The 14,923-nt window shown below is 39.6% G+C and overlaps 1 protein-coding gene across 3 annotated transcripts; it reads left to right on the top strand.

Annotated features, from left to right (window-relative positions):
* Positions 1-199: 199 nt before the first annotated feature.
* On the top strand, positions 200-11,270 carry LOC116213841 (DNA-directed RNA polymerase IV subunit 1). 3 transcript variants are annotated; one of them, XM_031548936.1, is made up of 20 exons: positions 200-571; positions 2,025-2,130; positions 2,651-2,750; positions 3,034-3,154; positions 3,288-3,409; positions 3,552-3,602; positions 3,719-3,952; positions 4,322-4,477; positions 4,568-4,663; positions 4,931-6,862; positions 7,354-7,523; positions 7,638-7,704; positions 7,782-7,900; positions 8,265-8,389; positions 8,621-8,880; positions 9,146-9,319; positions 9,426-9,563; positions 9,961-10,220; positions 10,393-10,504; positions 10,737-11,270. In XM_031548936.1, exons 3-20 carry the CDS (start codon positions 2,664-2,666, stop codon positions 10,914-10,916), a joined length of 4,404 nt encoding a protein of 1,467 aa, XP_031404796.1. In that variant the 5' UTR covers positions 200-571; positions 2,025-2,130; positions 2,651-2,663; the 3' UTR covers positions 10,917-11,270. The 3 variants fall into 3 exon arrangements, with proteins under 3 accessions (XP_031404796.1, XP_031404804.1, XP_031404812.1); XM_031548944.1 differs by having other exon boundaries at positions 3,722-3,952; positions 10,737-11,083; XM_031548952.1 differs by lacking the exons at positions 200-571; positions 2,025-2,130; positions 2,651-2,750; positions 3,034-3,154 and having other exon boundaries at positions 3,351-3,414; positions 10,737-11,083.
* Positions 11,271-14,923: the final 3,653 nt, after the last annotated feature.

Genomic DNA, 14,923 nt, shown 5'->3' with positions numbered 1-14,923 from the left:
CACGGCCAGAATATTTCGAAAAGATCGACAACTTCAGAGTCGAGACAATGTCAGAGGAGATTCTCTCTATAGGCCGATCGCAGATTTTGCTATCACGAAAATCATGGGTAAGGGGCAGTCTCGTAAATAAAGTGGAGGACAGGGGCAATAAGTCTGACACAGGTGGCACAGCCCCAAGAACGAGAGAGAGAAGAGAGACTGAAGAGAGAGAGAGAGAGAGGCTTTTGTCTCGGCCCCCTCCTCGGCTGTGCCTTTCCACACTCAACCGGGCGTTGTCGCTCTAGACAGAAACAAAACCGGCGGCGTGAAACTCATATATATCTGGCCGGAAAGCTCTCCCCTCTCTCTCTCTCTCTCTCTCTCTCTAAACCCAAAATCCCCTCAAATCTTTTCCCCTGTTGGGAAGTTTGAGACTTTGTGTCCTCTTCTTATGGTACAGTCCCCATAAGTGAAGTGCCCACTTTGCTGCCCTGCTGCTGCCCTGCCCCTGCTTCAGCTCCTTCTTCTTCCTTGAAGGGGCCAATGCATTGCCTCGGTCACACGTAGCAGTTGCATTGGCCTTCTTCCGATTGTAAGTGCAACCCCTTTGGCCTTATACCAGCTCCCTCCTCCCCGTTAATGCCGTTTGCTTTCCTCTCGTTCATGTCCGATGACGATCACGCAGTTCCTGCTTCGTTTGTTACTGGGTTTCGTTTCTTGATGGGAATTGGAGTGTGGGCAGGTGTAAAGTTTCGTGCTTTTGCATGCTCTTTAGTAATGGGGCACCTTTGGAGGGTTAAAGACTGAGACATTTCCACCTGGTTATTCATGATATCTGATAAGATGATCGGCTGTCTCCTACTGTTCTTTGAATAATGACTCCCTTGAGGCTATCTTTTTGACTTTTGGATACATAATTGGCTTCTGTATCACCACATGAAGTAGGGATACTCTGCTGGGAATCCAAATAGTTTCACACGATTGGCAAATGCTGGGTCTATCTAATAATTTTCTCGGTATTGATTACATTTTTCCAACAAGGATATTTGGGTCATAATAACATCCGGCTAATTCTCGAGGCATTTGCAGTATCATACAGGGCAACTGTTAATCCAATTAAATTTATTCCTTCTTGTTTGATTAGGCCAAAATCCTATATTGTCTGTGAAGCTATGTTTCTCATATCCGGGACACTTGATTTAGCAGCGATCGAGATATTCATGAGTGATCCAGGCACTTGACAGTTGGTTCTTGTGATTTTTGCACCCCTGACTGATCAGTTTAGTATGTTTCTCTTGGCGGGAAGAGCCGGTACATATAACGGTCTTGCTCGTAGAACAGTTTAGGGTCTAGATTTAGGCATGCAAAACTGGCAAACGTCCAGGAGCCGATTTTATTTTATGGTCTATGCATCTTATTTAATTTACATTGGTTCTTGTCACTTAAATACACTAGGGGCTGTCCACTTTTGATATTTAATATGTCTCCTGTGATCCAACTCGATATTACCAAGTTCTATTTCAAGGATATCACATCAGCTGGAATTATTTCTACCGAATTGCCCTTGGCCACATCTTTTTTGATAAGGCTCAGTTTCAGGCTAACTATATACTTATAGAGGGTGGAGAATGGAAAAGGGACAATTTTTTTGATGCCCGTATTTTTAATATATCTTTTGCCATTGCTTTGTTGCTATTGTACTGCAAATTCTTTTGGATGCCCCTTCGTGTGGGAATTTCAGCAACACCTGCATGCTTCTTTAGTGTAATTATTACCCCTTAAAGTTAATCGGTTTCAAGACTATAACTGCATTTTCATTTTGTGCTTAAAGATCACGTGGAAAACTCAGACGGGTGATGTGCGGTTCAATGCTTCTATAGCTTTATAAGAAATAAATCGATAGAAAATCATTAGCCGAATCTTTAGTTTGGAGAGCTACACTATCATTCCTATAAGATATAATCTTACCAGTTCTTTGATTATGATTGTATGGATGACTCATCAGGGCCTTTTCATTTCTTTACATGCTTTGCTCATTTTTGTAGGTGCGTGTTGGACCAGTTGCATGAGCTGTAGAAGAGATTTGAGAGCAGTCTTGCGGCACAAATAGAGGAAATTGCGAGCTACTTGAAGGCTAGATTCAACTGACAGGTTTGAAAATTTTCGTGTAGATAATAATTGATTAGAAATTTTTCATATAAATTATCGGTGAAATTGGTATCTCAGTCTAAGTAGTTATTTTCATGACCTTTTGTACTCTAAAGATGAATTACTAACTATCACTTCATCTGATGGAACATTTGAAGGAACTGAGGATCTAATTTTCTAAAGATCTATATCTCTTGTTTGCTAAATTTGTAGTTTCGCAACATCTCGAGGACAAGGTCCTCTTCTTTTGTTCCAGCGTTCATCCTTGTATTGCCGTTACTTTCTTCAATTGGGCATAGCCGCATAGTTATGTACCTCTATATACTTTGAAGCTCTTCCACTTAATAAAATTTTATTACTTTCATGAAAAAATAAAAGATAATGCTGTTGTCACTCTTGCAAATGTTTCCTCAAGCTGAGGCCGTCTAAATAAGTGTGCTGATTTTCCTCCATAGTATGGCTCTGGTTTTCTTTGTCTTACTTTCTTTTGTCTAACTCTTACGCACCATTATTGATCTCTCAGGCTTTAAATTCCAATGGAAAATGACTACTACGAGGAGCAGCAAGTTCCATCTGGCATTCTTACAGGCATAGTCTTCAAGGTTAATCCAGGATCAGATACGGTGAGTTCATACTTATTTTTCCCTTTTAAGCGCCTTCTAGTTCTTCATTTCTTGAAATTAAATGGAAGGATATGAGAATTATACCTCCTGCCCTGCCTTTTGATATCTGTGAACGGACTGCCCCATAAGACATTTTGTGAGCACCTAAGGAAAATCGACATTTTCTATGAGCAAGCACAAACATGGGAGGGTTTTATGTCTTTGGATGATAATCTCTGAGAATTCGTATTGAATTGGAATGATTGTTGTCAAAAGTAATACTTGATCTGATATTTGGTGACAGGAGAAATTAGCGGCTCTAACTATCAATGCAGTTAACGAGGTTTATGATCCTCGACTGGGACTTCCCAATCCTACTTATCAGTGCTCCACATGTGGTGCCAAAAATCTGAAAGGCTGTGAAGGTCTGGATTTGAAATGTTGAATTGAATATTTTCTTTTTCAGTAGTTCATCTCGATTTTACTGCCAGCACATTCCATCCTTGTTACCGCACATGTGCTGATCTCCCTTTTCACATTTTCTTTTGGATTGATCAGGTCACTATGGTTGCATCAAGTTCCCTTGTGGAATACTACACCCGTATTTTCTAGCGGAAGTTGCAAAGATCTTGAATAAAATTTGTCCAGGATGTAAATCGATTAGGCAAAAGCGGGTTAAGGTCAGGTATCTCATTATGCTGCTGTACATTTAGACTGCTTCAATTGGAAGCTTATTTATGTTTTCAGCTGTTTTATTGTCTCATTTAATCAGTATCTTCAAGAAATTTTATCTATTGTAAATGTGGAATCTATCTGCACCAGGCCACTGCAACATCGGAAAATGGTGCACCTGTGGGTTGCAAGTACTGTCTTGTAAGTTCTGCTTCAGTTTCATCCCTCAAATTCTCAAAAATTTCTGATGATTGAGTTATGTTTCTTTCACATTTTCACCTCTGTAGTCTGGGTTAACACTCTGCTAATCAATATAGCAGGGAAGCTCGGTATTTTGGTATCCGCCGATGAAGTTTAGAGTTCCTTCTTCGAAGGATATTTTCAGGAAAACTTCCATAATAGTGGAAGTAAGAGATAAGCTACCAAACAACACCAGAAGGAAGCCATACAAGGCAGATTTGGCTCCGGATTATTGGGATATTTTACCTAAAGATGGAGCACCAGAAGACTCTTCGGCTAAACCATACAGAAGAGTTTTATCACCTGCCCAGGTACTTCTAGAGAGGTTTGGTTTTATGTCGTGAAACCTAAAAGGATCATGAATTGATCTCACTTATCGGTGGGAAAACTGATTAAGGGCTAATAAATAAACAACAGAAGCAAATGAGCAGGTGTAGAGACTTGACTCCCGACTCTGATACCATGTGAAACATTAAGGTCCATTGCCCACTGATCTGGAAACTTGAGTTTGTAATATGGAAGCGTCTCTATATATTTATTTAGTACATACCATTGGACTCGATTATAGTCAATTGGCTTGTAGCAAATTAGCTCGCTATTTACTTATTTATTTATAAAGGATCATTTAATTCATCCAGTAAGAACTTAATGTGTTTATGATGGCCTATTTGTTGTTTCAGGTCCATAATTTGTTGACTGGGGTCGATTTGAAATTCATCCAGAAATTGATCCCTGACATAGAGTCGTTATTCCTCAACTGTTTCCCGATAACTCCGAACTGCCATCGGGTTACAGAAGTTTGTCATGCATTTACTTATCGACATAAAGTGGCCTTTGTAAGTGCACTTAATTTCAGGACAATAAGAAAGGTGATTTGCTTTTGTTTCTCCTGCGATGATATATGTTTAAACGAATTATAAATGCAGGACAATCGAACAAGGGCATACAGGAAATTGGTCGATTTCCGAGGATCGCCTAATGAGTTAGGATCTCGTGTCCTTGAATGTCTGAAAACATCCAAGGCAAGCTGGCTCTCTTTAGTTTTGCAAAACTAATTTTCTCTGTGACTACAGTTGAGATGCTTTAGATTCCCTTTTCTTTTCATATTTTAGAAAATAAATAAAGCGAAGCTTTCTAGCTTAAAAACATGCCTTTAACGGTGTGATCCGATACTTGTTACATTATTTCCTGCATTTTTCAAGAAATGGTAAAGGGGAAGGGGTAGCTTTTTGACCAATTATTTTTGGATATTTGTAGTATGCTTATTGTAGTGCTTATGAAACATGCAGCTCAACCCGGACAAGCTTTCAAGCACCGAGTCTGCTTTTGCACAGAAGAAGAAAAACGACTCTGACTTCATCTCCTCAGGCTTGAGGTGGATGAAGGATGTAATACTTGGGAAGCGAAGCAACCATTGTTTTCGGATGGTTGTTGTGGGCAACCCCAATCTTAAGTTAAGTGAACTCGGTGTCCCTTGTTATATTGCTGAGAAAATGCAAGTTGCTGAGATTTTAAATAGATGGAATTCAGAAACTCTCAAGACTAGTGTTGATCTCTCTCTGCTCGAGAAGGGCAAAGTTTTTGTCCGAAGGAGAGGGGATCTTGTGGAGATCCGTCGGATGACAGAGCTAGAAGTAGGAGACATGATATATCGACCATTAAGCGACGGTGATACCATCCTCATAAACAGGCCCCCTTCGATCCACCAGCATTCCCTTATTGCTCTGTCCGTCAAGGTTTTACCTGTGCATTCTTGTCTTTCCATCAACCCGCTCTGTTGCTCCCCTCTCCGGGGAGATTTTGATGGAGATTGCCTGCATGGGTATATTCCCCAGTCAGTAGAAGCTCGAGTCGAGCTCAAGGAGCTTGCAGGCCTTGATAAGCAGCTCTTCAATGAGCAAAGTGGGCGGAACTTGCTTAGTTTTGGCCAAGATAGTCTGCTTGCTGCTCATCTACTTTTGGATAGTGAAGTATACCTGGATCAATTTCAGTTACAGCAGCTCAGCATGTGGGCCTCCCGTGAGCCGCTTCCTCCCGCGATCACGATAGCGCCTCCTTTAGCAGATAAGGATGGCACTAGGACTTGGACAGGAAAGCAACTCTTCAGCATGCTCCTGCCTAGGGGATTCAACTGGGACCATCCATCAACCAATGTCCATATTATGGACGGAGAGATATTGTCTTCTGAGGGGTCCACTTGGTTACGGGATTCTGATGAACGAAACCTCATCCAGAAGTTAGTCGAGCATTGTCAGGGCAGGACCCTCGACTTCCTGCATGATGCACAGGAAATGCTCTGCGAGTGGCTTTCCATGAGGGGCTTCAGCGTCGCCTTATCGGACTTGTACCTTTCATCTGATCCCCATTCAAGGGAAAACATGATGGAAGAAGTCTCATTTGGGTTGCAGGAAGCAGATGAGACTTGTAACTATAGGCAGCTAATGGTGGACACTTCTCGAGATTTTCTTGCCGCGATTGATGATGAAGAGAACGGACAGAGCATTGATATTGAGCCAGTCCGCTTCTGCTATGAGAAGCAAAAGTCGGCCATCCTCACTCAAGGATCTGTTGAGTCTTTTAGAAGGGTCTTCCGCGATATTCAGAATTTGGCCTACAAGTATGCCAGCAGAGATAATTCCATGTTGGCCATGTTTAAAGCAGGCAGCAAGGGAAACCTTCTTAAGGTTGTCCAGCACAGCATGTGCATTGGTATGCAACATTCTCTGGTCCCGTTGCCCTTCAATTTCCCCCATCAACTCTCCTGTTCTTCGTGGAACGCACTCGAGAAATTTAATATGGTTCAGATGCTTCGAGACTCTCAGTTTCCTGCATCTTTCATCCCATGCGCTATAGTCAAGAACTCCTTTCTCAGCGGGTTGAACCCAGCAGAGTGTTTCGTTCATTCTGTCACGAACAGGGCATCTTCCTTCAGTGAGAATGCTGAGGTTCCTGGAACCTTGCATAGGAAACTTATGTTCTTTCTTCGGGACGTTTATGTTTCATATGATGGGACAGTAAGGAACTCATACGGGAATCAAATAGTGGAGTTCAAGTACCATGTTGATAAGGGTAGCACAAAGGGAGAAGATAAAGATCATGTTGTGGGGATTGGAGGCAGCCCTGTTGGGTCTGCATCAGCTTGCGCATTCTCTGAGGCTGCTTATAGTGCTCTGGACCAGCCAATCAGTGTGCTCGAAACTTCTCCTCTGCTGAACCTGAAGGTACTCTCTCTCTCTCTGATTTCAAGAAGATTCCGTCGTACCTGTTTAATTGTGAAAGTAGATCGTTTTGACAGGTCCAATACCTATGAACTGTTGTGTTTACTTGGGTGCAAAGGAATCTTTTCACATTCAATATAGGCAACAATATCCCATTATTGTCTCTATTCTCTCTTTCCTTCCTCACCCTTCCTCCTGCCTCTCTCTCTCTCTCTCTGTATTGCTCCAGTAGTTTGTTTGATGATATGCTTGAGAAACTCGTTTCTATATTGACTATAATTTGTGATCGTCATATTTCAGTACTTTATAGTCTGATAAGATCTTGTTCAAACAAGTTTCTATACTATAAGGTTAAGATTCAATTTAATAATACATTGTATCATTCTGAAACTCACCTTTTGTGTTGCTAAATTGGTTTTTTTCTGTTGCGTGGTCAGTTTATTGCTATTTCCTCATCTTTTTGGGGCTGTTTCTTTGTTTTCTTCTTCATACAGAATGTACTGGAATGTGGTTCAAAGAAAAGTAAGCCCAACCAGACTATGTCTCTCTTCTTGTCCAAGAAGCTTGGGAAACGCAGGCACGGATTTGAATATGGAGCCTTAGAAGTGCAGGATTACTTGGAGAGACGATTCTTTTCTGATATTGTGTCCACTGTTATGATCATGTGAGCCAGAGCTATGTTGCTTGTTATCTCTTTGCTGATTAATGCTACTTTGATTGCGTTTAGCCAATTCTCTCCCAAGTTTCCTAATAGTAGTTCATTGTTGTCGCCTATTAGCTTCACTCCAGCGAACTACAAGCAGAAAGGTTTGAGTCCTTGGGTGTGCCATTTTCATATGAGCAAGGTACCTGATCAAGAGTATTTTCTCTCCTCATTCTCTTTGTTCTCAGAAGTTCTTTTACATAGGCTTGGGTTTTTCAGGATTTCCTGAAGAAGAGAGGGGTAACAGTGAATTCCATCATCACGTCTCTTCGGAGGAGATGCAACCCTACAAGACCTGGATCAAAAGCTAATATCCCTGTCTTGGAGATAACAAGCGAGTAAGATTCTTTATATCCCTGACACAAGAAATTGCTTCTTTTTCCAAAAGCAAAGCGTTAGCAATCACAGATCGCACAAGACGTGTTCATCTCTGCAATCTCCATACTGAGTGGTGATTAGCTCAGGGCATCGAATTACTTATTTTCTTGGAATATTTTCCCCATCACTAGATCTGAATTGTTACAGTATATTCCTAGTACGTTGGTCAGGTTGCACCCTTTGATGCACTCTTGCAAGGCATTATACAAATTTTCACGGGATTATTTATTGAAAAAGATCCTGTGATCAATACGACATATTCACCTCACACCAAATTTTTACCGATTTATTATTCACAACTAATCAGAAGTTTGCCTGGTGTAGCTATTGTCCGGAAGCGGATAAACAGACGGAAACCCATTGCATCACTGTCTCTATAGTTGCTTCCACACCTCTGAAAGTAGTTGAAGACATGGTGATACCCTTCCTTCTTGGAACAGTCGTAAAAGGTTATTTCTATTATTCCAAGTCCAAGTTCATTGTTCTTTTAATGCCTCGTGCATCCAACTTCTGAACCTGTGGCATAACCACAACTGCTGAGAGGAAATGTCATAAAACTTGGTGAATTATCAATGCTTTTTTATGTGCAAATTGTAGGGATGAAATTTTGCATTACTCAGGAAAGCTTGTCTGTTAGCTGTTGTTACAATCTTTTTTGATGTAATTTGAACTTAATGCAGGATTCTTGGAGATTAAGAAGGTGGACATCTTGTGGAGTGAAAGAAATACTACCCCGAGATTTGGTCCCAAATCTTCTGGTGAACTGTATTTGCGGGTGTCGATGTTCTCACGCTCTGATCGGATGAACCTATGGAACTTGCTTATGGATGACTGTGTTGACATCATGGATGCAATTGACAGGACTCGCAGTCACCCCGATAACATCGCCGACTTCTCCTGTATATATGGGATTGATGCAGGGCTGAAACATTTCCTCAACGTACGTCCTCTCAAAGGAACATTTTTATTTTGACTTATAGGGAGGCAGGGTCTTGGCTAGACCCTGTGTGAAAGGATTCCTTCAACCCGAATGAATCACAACGATTGGTCAGTGTTGATCCGGTCACAATTCACATTAGACCTATATCAGTTAGTGGTTGTGGTCGACTGGGTGTAATGGGATATCTCTCTACCTGTTCTGATACGTCGTGTTAATGAAATCTTACCTCTTTGTTCTCCGTCCTTTCTGACTTGTATTCATGCAGAATCTGGAGTCTGCGGTTTCTGACACTGGAAAGACCGTACTTCCGGAGCATTTGCTTCTTGTTGGCAACTCTTTATCAACAAGTGGAGAGTTCGTCAGCTTAAATGCAAGGGGACTGGCTCGTCAAAGAGAGATAGCCTCCGTTTCATCACCCTTCTCTCAAGCATGCTTCTCGGTTAGTGCTGTGATGACGAATGTATTTGATATTAACAGCTGATCACTGATTATTAGGATTTTGTATGAATTGAGCGATTATGGATTCCATATTCGACATGTTGCAGAGTCCTGGGACATGCTTCATCAAGGCAGCAAAGGCAGGAGCAGTAGACAACCTCCAAGGGAGCCTTGACGCCTTGGCTTGGGGAAAGCTTCCCACGCTTGGAACGGGCGAACTATTTGATGTAGTATATTCCGGAAAGGTAAGTCAAGATCAACATGATTTTCATTTTGAGAAGCCAGTGGAAGGGTACTTGCAACTATGCCAATGGGAGGGCATAATTTTGAGAACCAGGTTGGCATCGAACAATCTAAGCTATATCAAGCGGTTGAGGTGGTTGAATTGGATGTCTAGAATACCCTTAAGAAAACAGACTTATAAAGTCATCTAGAAATAAAGCCACTGCAAAGAAAGACTTATCTATTTCGTCATATGCAGTTACAGATCTGGTCTTACTAAAGACTGGACTGGTCAAGAGTCCAGTGGATCACTCTGGTTTGGTTTTGAACTGCAAGGAAGAAGAAGATGAAGCAAATATATTCTTGTTTCTTGAATTTCTATTAAGTTGATAATAATTTTACAATATTGTCCTTGATCAGGAGCATGAGATCACGAAGCCCGAAGACGTGTACAGTCTGTTGAAGAACACAGTTTCGGTGAAGCAGAGTGTGAAGATAGACCCACCCAGTAACCACTATCAGCTGTCAGAAAAATTTGGTGTGAAGTTCACCCCCATAAACGAGAATGGTGCCTTTAAAGGACTGAAGAAACTTGAGCACATATCCAAGTCTCTCAGAAAATTCTTGAGTGTGAACGATGTCATCAAGCTGTCTCAAACGCTGAGGAACATATTATACAAGTCAGTATCTGTCACGGTCTCTTCTTGTTTGATATGTATGTTGGATCCACAGATTGCGCATAAATATATGATGTCTCGAGCATCTCATACCCATCTTTTTCGTTCCCATAACTAACTTTTATGAGGAGTTGCAATTGATAGCTAGGTTTCTGATAGGTCATTCTCATTGCAGGTACCCTATCAATCACCGAGTAGGTGACCGTGACAGCTCGCTCCTGATGATGGCTTTGTACTTTCACCCCAACAGAGACCAGAAGATCGGATCTGGAGCAAAGGAGATAAAGGTAACTAACTGGGATGGTGAAGAAGTTTCTTCTTTGATATAAATCCTCTTAATGTTTTAAACGCACTAGTTTTCATGCTTTATAAAAAATAAATCCAACCTCTCATGCCCCTCGGAAATTTGAAAAGGAAGAGCGCAAGCAATTCTGCACAAGCAAACTGAAGGCTGATTAGTTTTCCGATTCATCGATTTCGTCGACTGTCTACCAACCTTTTCTGGTTGTTTACTGTCAGGTTGGCCACCACTCCAAGCACAAGGACTCCCGGTGCTTCATACTGGTCAGGAACGATGGCACGATCGAGGACTTCTCGTACCACAAGTGCGTCCATGAAGCGCTCAAGATAATCGCTCCCCTCAAAGCACAGAACTACCAATCCAAGTGGCTGAAGCACGGCGACCGTGGAGAGAGCTAAAGGAATTGATCTGGGTTGGGCATCCGGGCACTCTCTTCAATTTTTTTTCTTTTAATATTCTAATGGAAGAAATACTAATAAGATGGCTATCCTTTACCACGCTTCTTTTTGCTCCTTTTACTGGAATTCGTTTGCCTTCCATATGGAAATGTGGCAAATGAAGTCTAGTGGAAGCAGCAACGAGAAGCTCTTAAAGGTGCTATTTCTCTTCTTTTTTTGAATTCCTCCCCTTCCCCCTCCCCCTCCCCCAAATTCATCATATGATACAACATCAAACAAAAGACATGATACTATGTTGTCTCCATCATATCGTATGCGCGGCGATCCATTATTGAGAAGCAACTTCAATTCCTATGGCTACTGCATTCTCCTCTGTCTTCGTCCGCTCGTTCATAGTAAGCACGCTTTCCACGTGTGAATTTGGTAAACTCTGATTAATGGCACATTACTATAGATGGTCTGGGACAAAGCGATGCTGGTGTTGACTGTTGATCATAGCGCAGGACAGAAGTAGTCTACAAGCTTAGTACATGAATATTAGGGAAATAAAGGCACGCATAAGTTTCGTTGACGAGTACTGAATTCAAGGCTTCTTGATTCCATTTACTGCGCCAAATCCTCTTTCTGTGAGTAGTTTGAGTTTTCATTCTCACATTTTATGTTATCAAAAAGGAAGCAATATTTATTCTGAGTGACCATAAAATTTCTAGATACATCGTCAAATATGAGTACTTCAAATAAAGGACTTGTGTCAAGATACTTAAACGAGATTATAATAACGAGAAATAACAAATAAACGACACCAAATTTGTGTGGCAGAATCCTTGAAAATATTCATGAATAGTGCAGGAGAACCACAACTATGCATATTAAGAGTTATTTCTAACTTCTTTTCTCTTTTTTATTTTTTTTGTAAATTTTTGCGATCTTACTATTCGTTTTTACAGTTCGATTTGTAAATTCTCCTCCATTTCTACTTGGAAACACGAGACCGCGGTTTTCCGTCGGTTACTTGGTTTTCAGTGATCACTGACTCGGTTAGTTGCCTGTGACTGTGATCTTCGATCATCGCAAGTACTTCCTACCTTTCGTTGCTTTCATCTTCGTTACCAGATGTTCCAAGTACAATGCGAGACTTCCCGACGTATCTGCTCTTCTATGTATTTATGGTCATGGACCTCACAGCGGGCGTTGTCCTCCCGTCGTGATCATGTACTTATTGCTGGTTATGGTTCTCTATGCTCATTAATGCAATACAAGAACGATATCTTTGCCCCTTGATTCGTCGGAACACAAATCATTGAGGTACGGGTCCCCGATGGGACATTAAATACAACATCGGTGCTTGGGAGAAGAGATAATATCCGAATCGCCCCGTCAACTAAGGGACTCGTCACGAGTAAGCCCCTTCAACTACTTTTCTGAATGGAAAAGGCCAGTGGTATGGTATCAAGTATCTACTTTCATTCAGCTCAATTTAGTCCCTCCAGATAAGTTCGGGTCTATATTAACCCATATCATTACTCCAAACTTATTATGATAATTGTATTAACATATTAATAATGTCTCATGTTACGCATTAAGTTCAAATAAAAGATTCTTTCGAGACATGACTATATGTTACAACAACCCTGTAAATTTACGTTGAGGAATCTCAACTTCAAATATAGAAAATTAATGCCTATCAAGGGAGGTCGTAATATTTGAAACAAAGACAAAACATGTTATTTTTTATCCAAGATCAACACAATACCTATTGAGATAGATAATAAATACTTTATAAATTTTCTTTCAGTGAGATGTATAACAAATTCAAGTTGGGAAAAGGGGATGTTTTATGCCGATATTAATATTTTTTCTCATGAAAGAAGTTAAAGCAAAGGTTGAAATAAGCGCATGCAGAAGGCCCAAAAGTTAATAATTTAGAACAAATGCAAAAGTAGAGATACTAATAAGGAGAATCTCAAAAGACAAAACCTTTTGGACTTCCATTTTTTCCGAAGCCTAAATAAAGGATGTCGTAATAATCATATGGATGCGGAGAGGCACAAAATCACGGTCGCATTCATGGACCCAATCATGTCTTAGTGTCCAATTGTAAGGCACGTGTCATAGGACTGATTAACCATCGGTTAATTAATCAATTAAATGTTAATTAATGAACAAATTAATATTAGAATTATGGTTTGCTTTTGGATCATCTCGAGTTGCGGACTTCCCCCGAAGTAGGCAGAAGTCTTTGTTTAGGACCTTATTTTAAGTTGATAAATAAATAATGATTCAGTCACTACCATGCGAGGTTAAGATTTATATTTAGGTTTAACCTTATCGTTCAAGATTTTCGATGACCAATAGGTGGTGCTATATACGTCCAGCGGTGATTTTCTTTAATTTTGATATGTGCAGGATTGTTCTTGTCTCGGTCCGATCCAAAACTTGTACTTTTCCAAAAAAAAAAAAAGCAATTTTATTTGATTTGGACCACCTACGGCTTGTGTGAGACAAAGAGGTTTGCTGCACGTATTTCTCAAGTGATTCAATGCCGTGATAGACCAAACATGTCAATTGATATACTGCTCCATTGGGTGAGATAGAGAGAGTGGCATGCTGGAGACCGAGGTGCTTCGTAAAATTGGTTTTATGGGACTGAACAAAAAGATATCATCATGCATGCAGAAAATACACGTAAACGAGATGGGTGGCGGTAAAATGTATGCGAAACTAAAAAGGTTTAGGTGACTTATTAATTTTGCTACTGTGTGATGACGAGATCGTTGGTTGCTACCAAGAAAGAACCGGCCTAGAATTTGAATCAATGGGGCCAGAATGTTTGGGGCGGTGAATAAGAAAGCAAAATTATTCGGTGATTATACATCATTGCATAACGCGAAAAAGTACTAAACGAATTGCAGCAAACTGAGGAATTATTGTTGATCGATTCAAGTAATTGCGTAATTATTCTTTATTGAAAAAATCTAATTGGTTCTTTTTTGTGATGTCGGACTATTCAAAATTTTGGATGAAAAAACCATTCAGTTTTTCCTTGAATTAGAAGATACAGATTTCAATTTAGTGCGAGTATAAACTATTTTATAGAAAATTGAGAATACTATACAAATTTTGTTATAACTTATAATTTTAAAATTTTAGGAGCACCGGCACCCCTGCAGCCATCCCAGTCGAATTGTTTTATATGGAGGAGTATAAAAGTAGATGGAGGACTTCATAATTGCTGTGTAGTGGTTGGAATGGTAATTAATCATTGGTGCGAATGAGGAGATAAGATTTCACTATTGCCCCCCCGGATTCATTATCTATATTATTATTTTGATACTAATTATTTACAATTTTCAAAGATAAATTTTCTTAAATTTAAATTTAGAACATTAATTAATAAAATTTGTCGTGTAATCTTGCAAGTAATTATTTTTCCATTACTTATAAAATATATTTAATCATTAATACATTATTACAAAGATTTATAGTAAATATTTAATTTATACACTTACTGAGTCTTTTTAAAATTGAGATCCCCTTTTTCAACATTAATTTTAATTTGTTTGACGATTACCAACTTAAAAAGTTAGTGGCTTACATAAATTTTTTATGTTTTACTTTACATAAATGAGTGAATTGTGATAATATTTAAAAGAATTGTATGTAATAAACTAATTATTTCTTACATGATTTTATCCCCAACATTGCACCGGTTTATTTTCTTAGAACAATTTGAAGAATTTTCTAACGATAATAATTTTAATGAAATTAGACCAATTTTGGTATGGTTCAATAATTGTTCGCAATTGGTAGTGGTGCATGATATATTTATTTAGAATCATTAATATATTAGATGAATTTATAATAGATATTCAATTCAAAAGTTTTTTTATACAAACTTCACTTACACAATTTTTTAAACAATATCTTTTTCGATAACCTCATTTCCAAATATTTAGTTATTCTCTCTTTGTATTCCTTTAAGTTGATAGAATCAACGGTTTATAATA

This window comes from Punica granatum, chromosome 1 (assembly GCF_007655135.1).
Source record: "Punica granatum isolate Tunisia-2019 chromosome 1, ASM765513v2, whole genome shotgun sequence".
Classification (NCBI taxonomy): Eukaryota; Viridiplantae; Streptophyta; class Magnoliopsida; order Myrtales; family Lythraceae; genus Punica; species Punica granatum.
This window is presented reverse-complemented; position numbering and strand designations above follow the sequence as displayed.

What these genes read in the sequence shown, in the direction of transcription:
- LOC116213841 (XM_031548936.1), top strand. Translation starts at nt 2,664, where the DNA reads ATGGAAAATGACTACTACGAGGAGCAGCAAGTTCCATCTGGCATTCTT. An exon ending in TTAATCCAGGATCAGATACG is followed by an intron (nt 2,751 to 3,033) that starts GTGAGTTCATAC and finishes ATTTGGTGACAG; the next exon opens with GAGAAATTAGCGGCTCTAAC. An exon ending in GTGTCCACTGTTATGATCAT is followed by an intron (nt 7,524 to 7,637) that starts GTGAGCCAGAGC and finishes GTCGCCTATTAG; the next exon opens with CTTCACTCCAGCGAACTACA.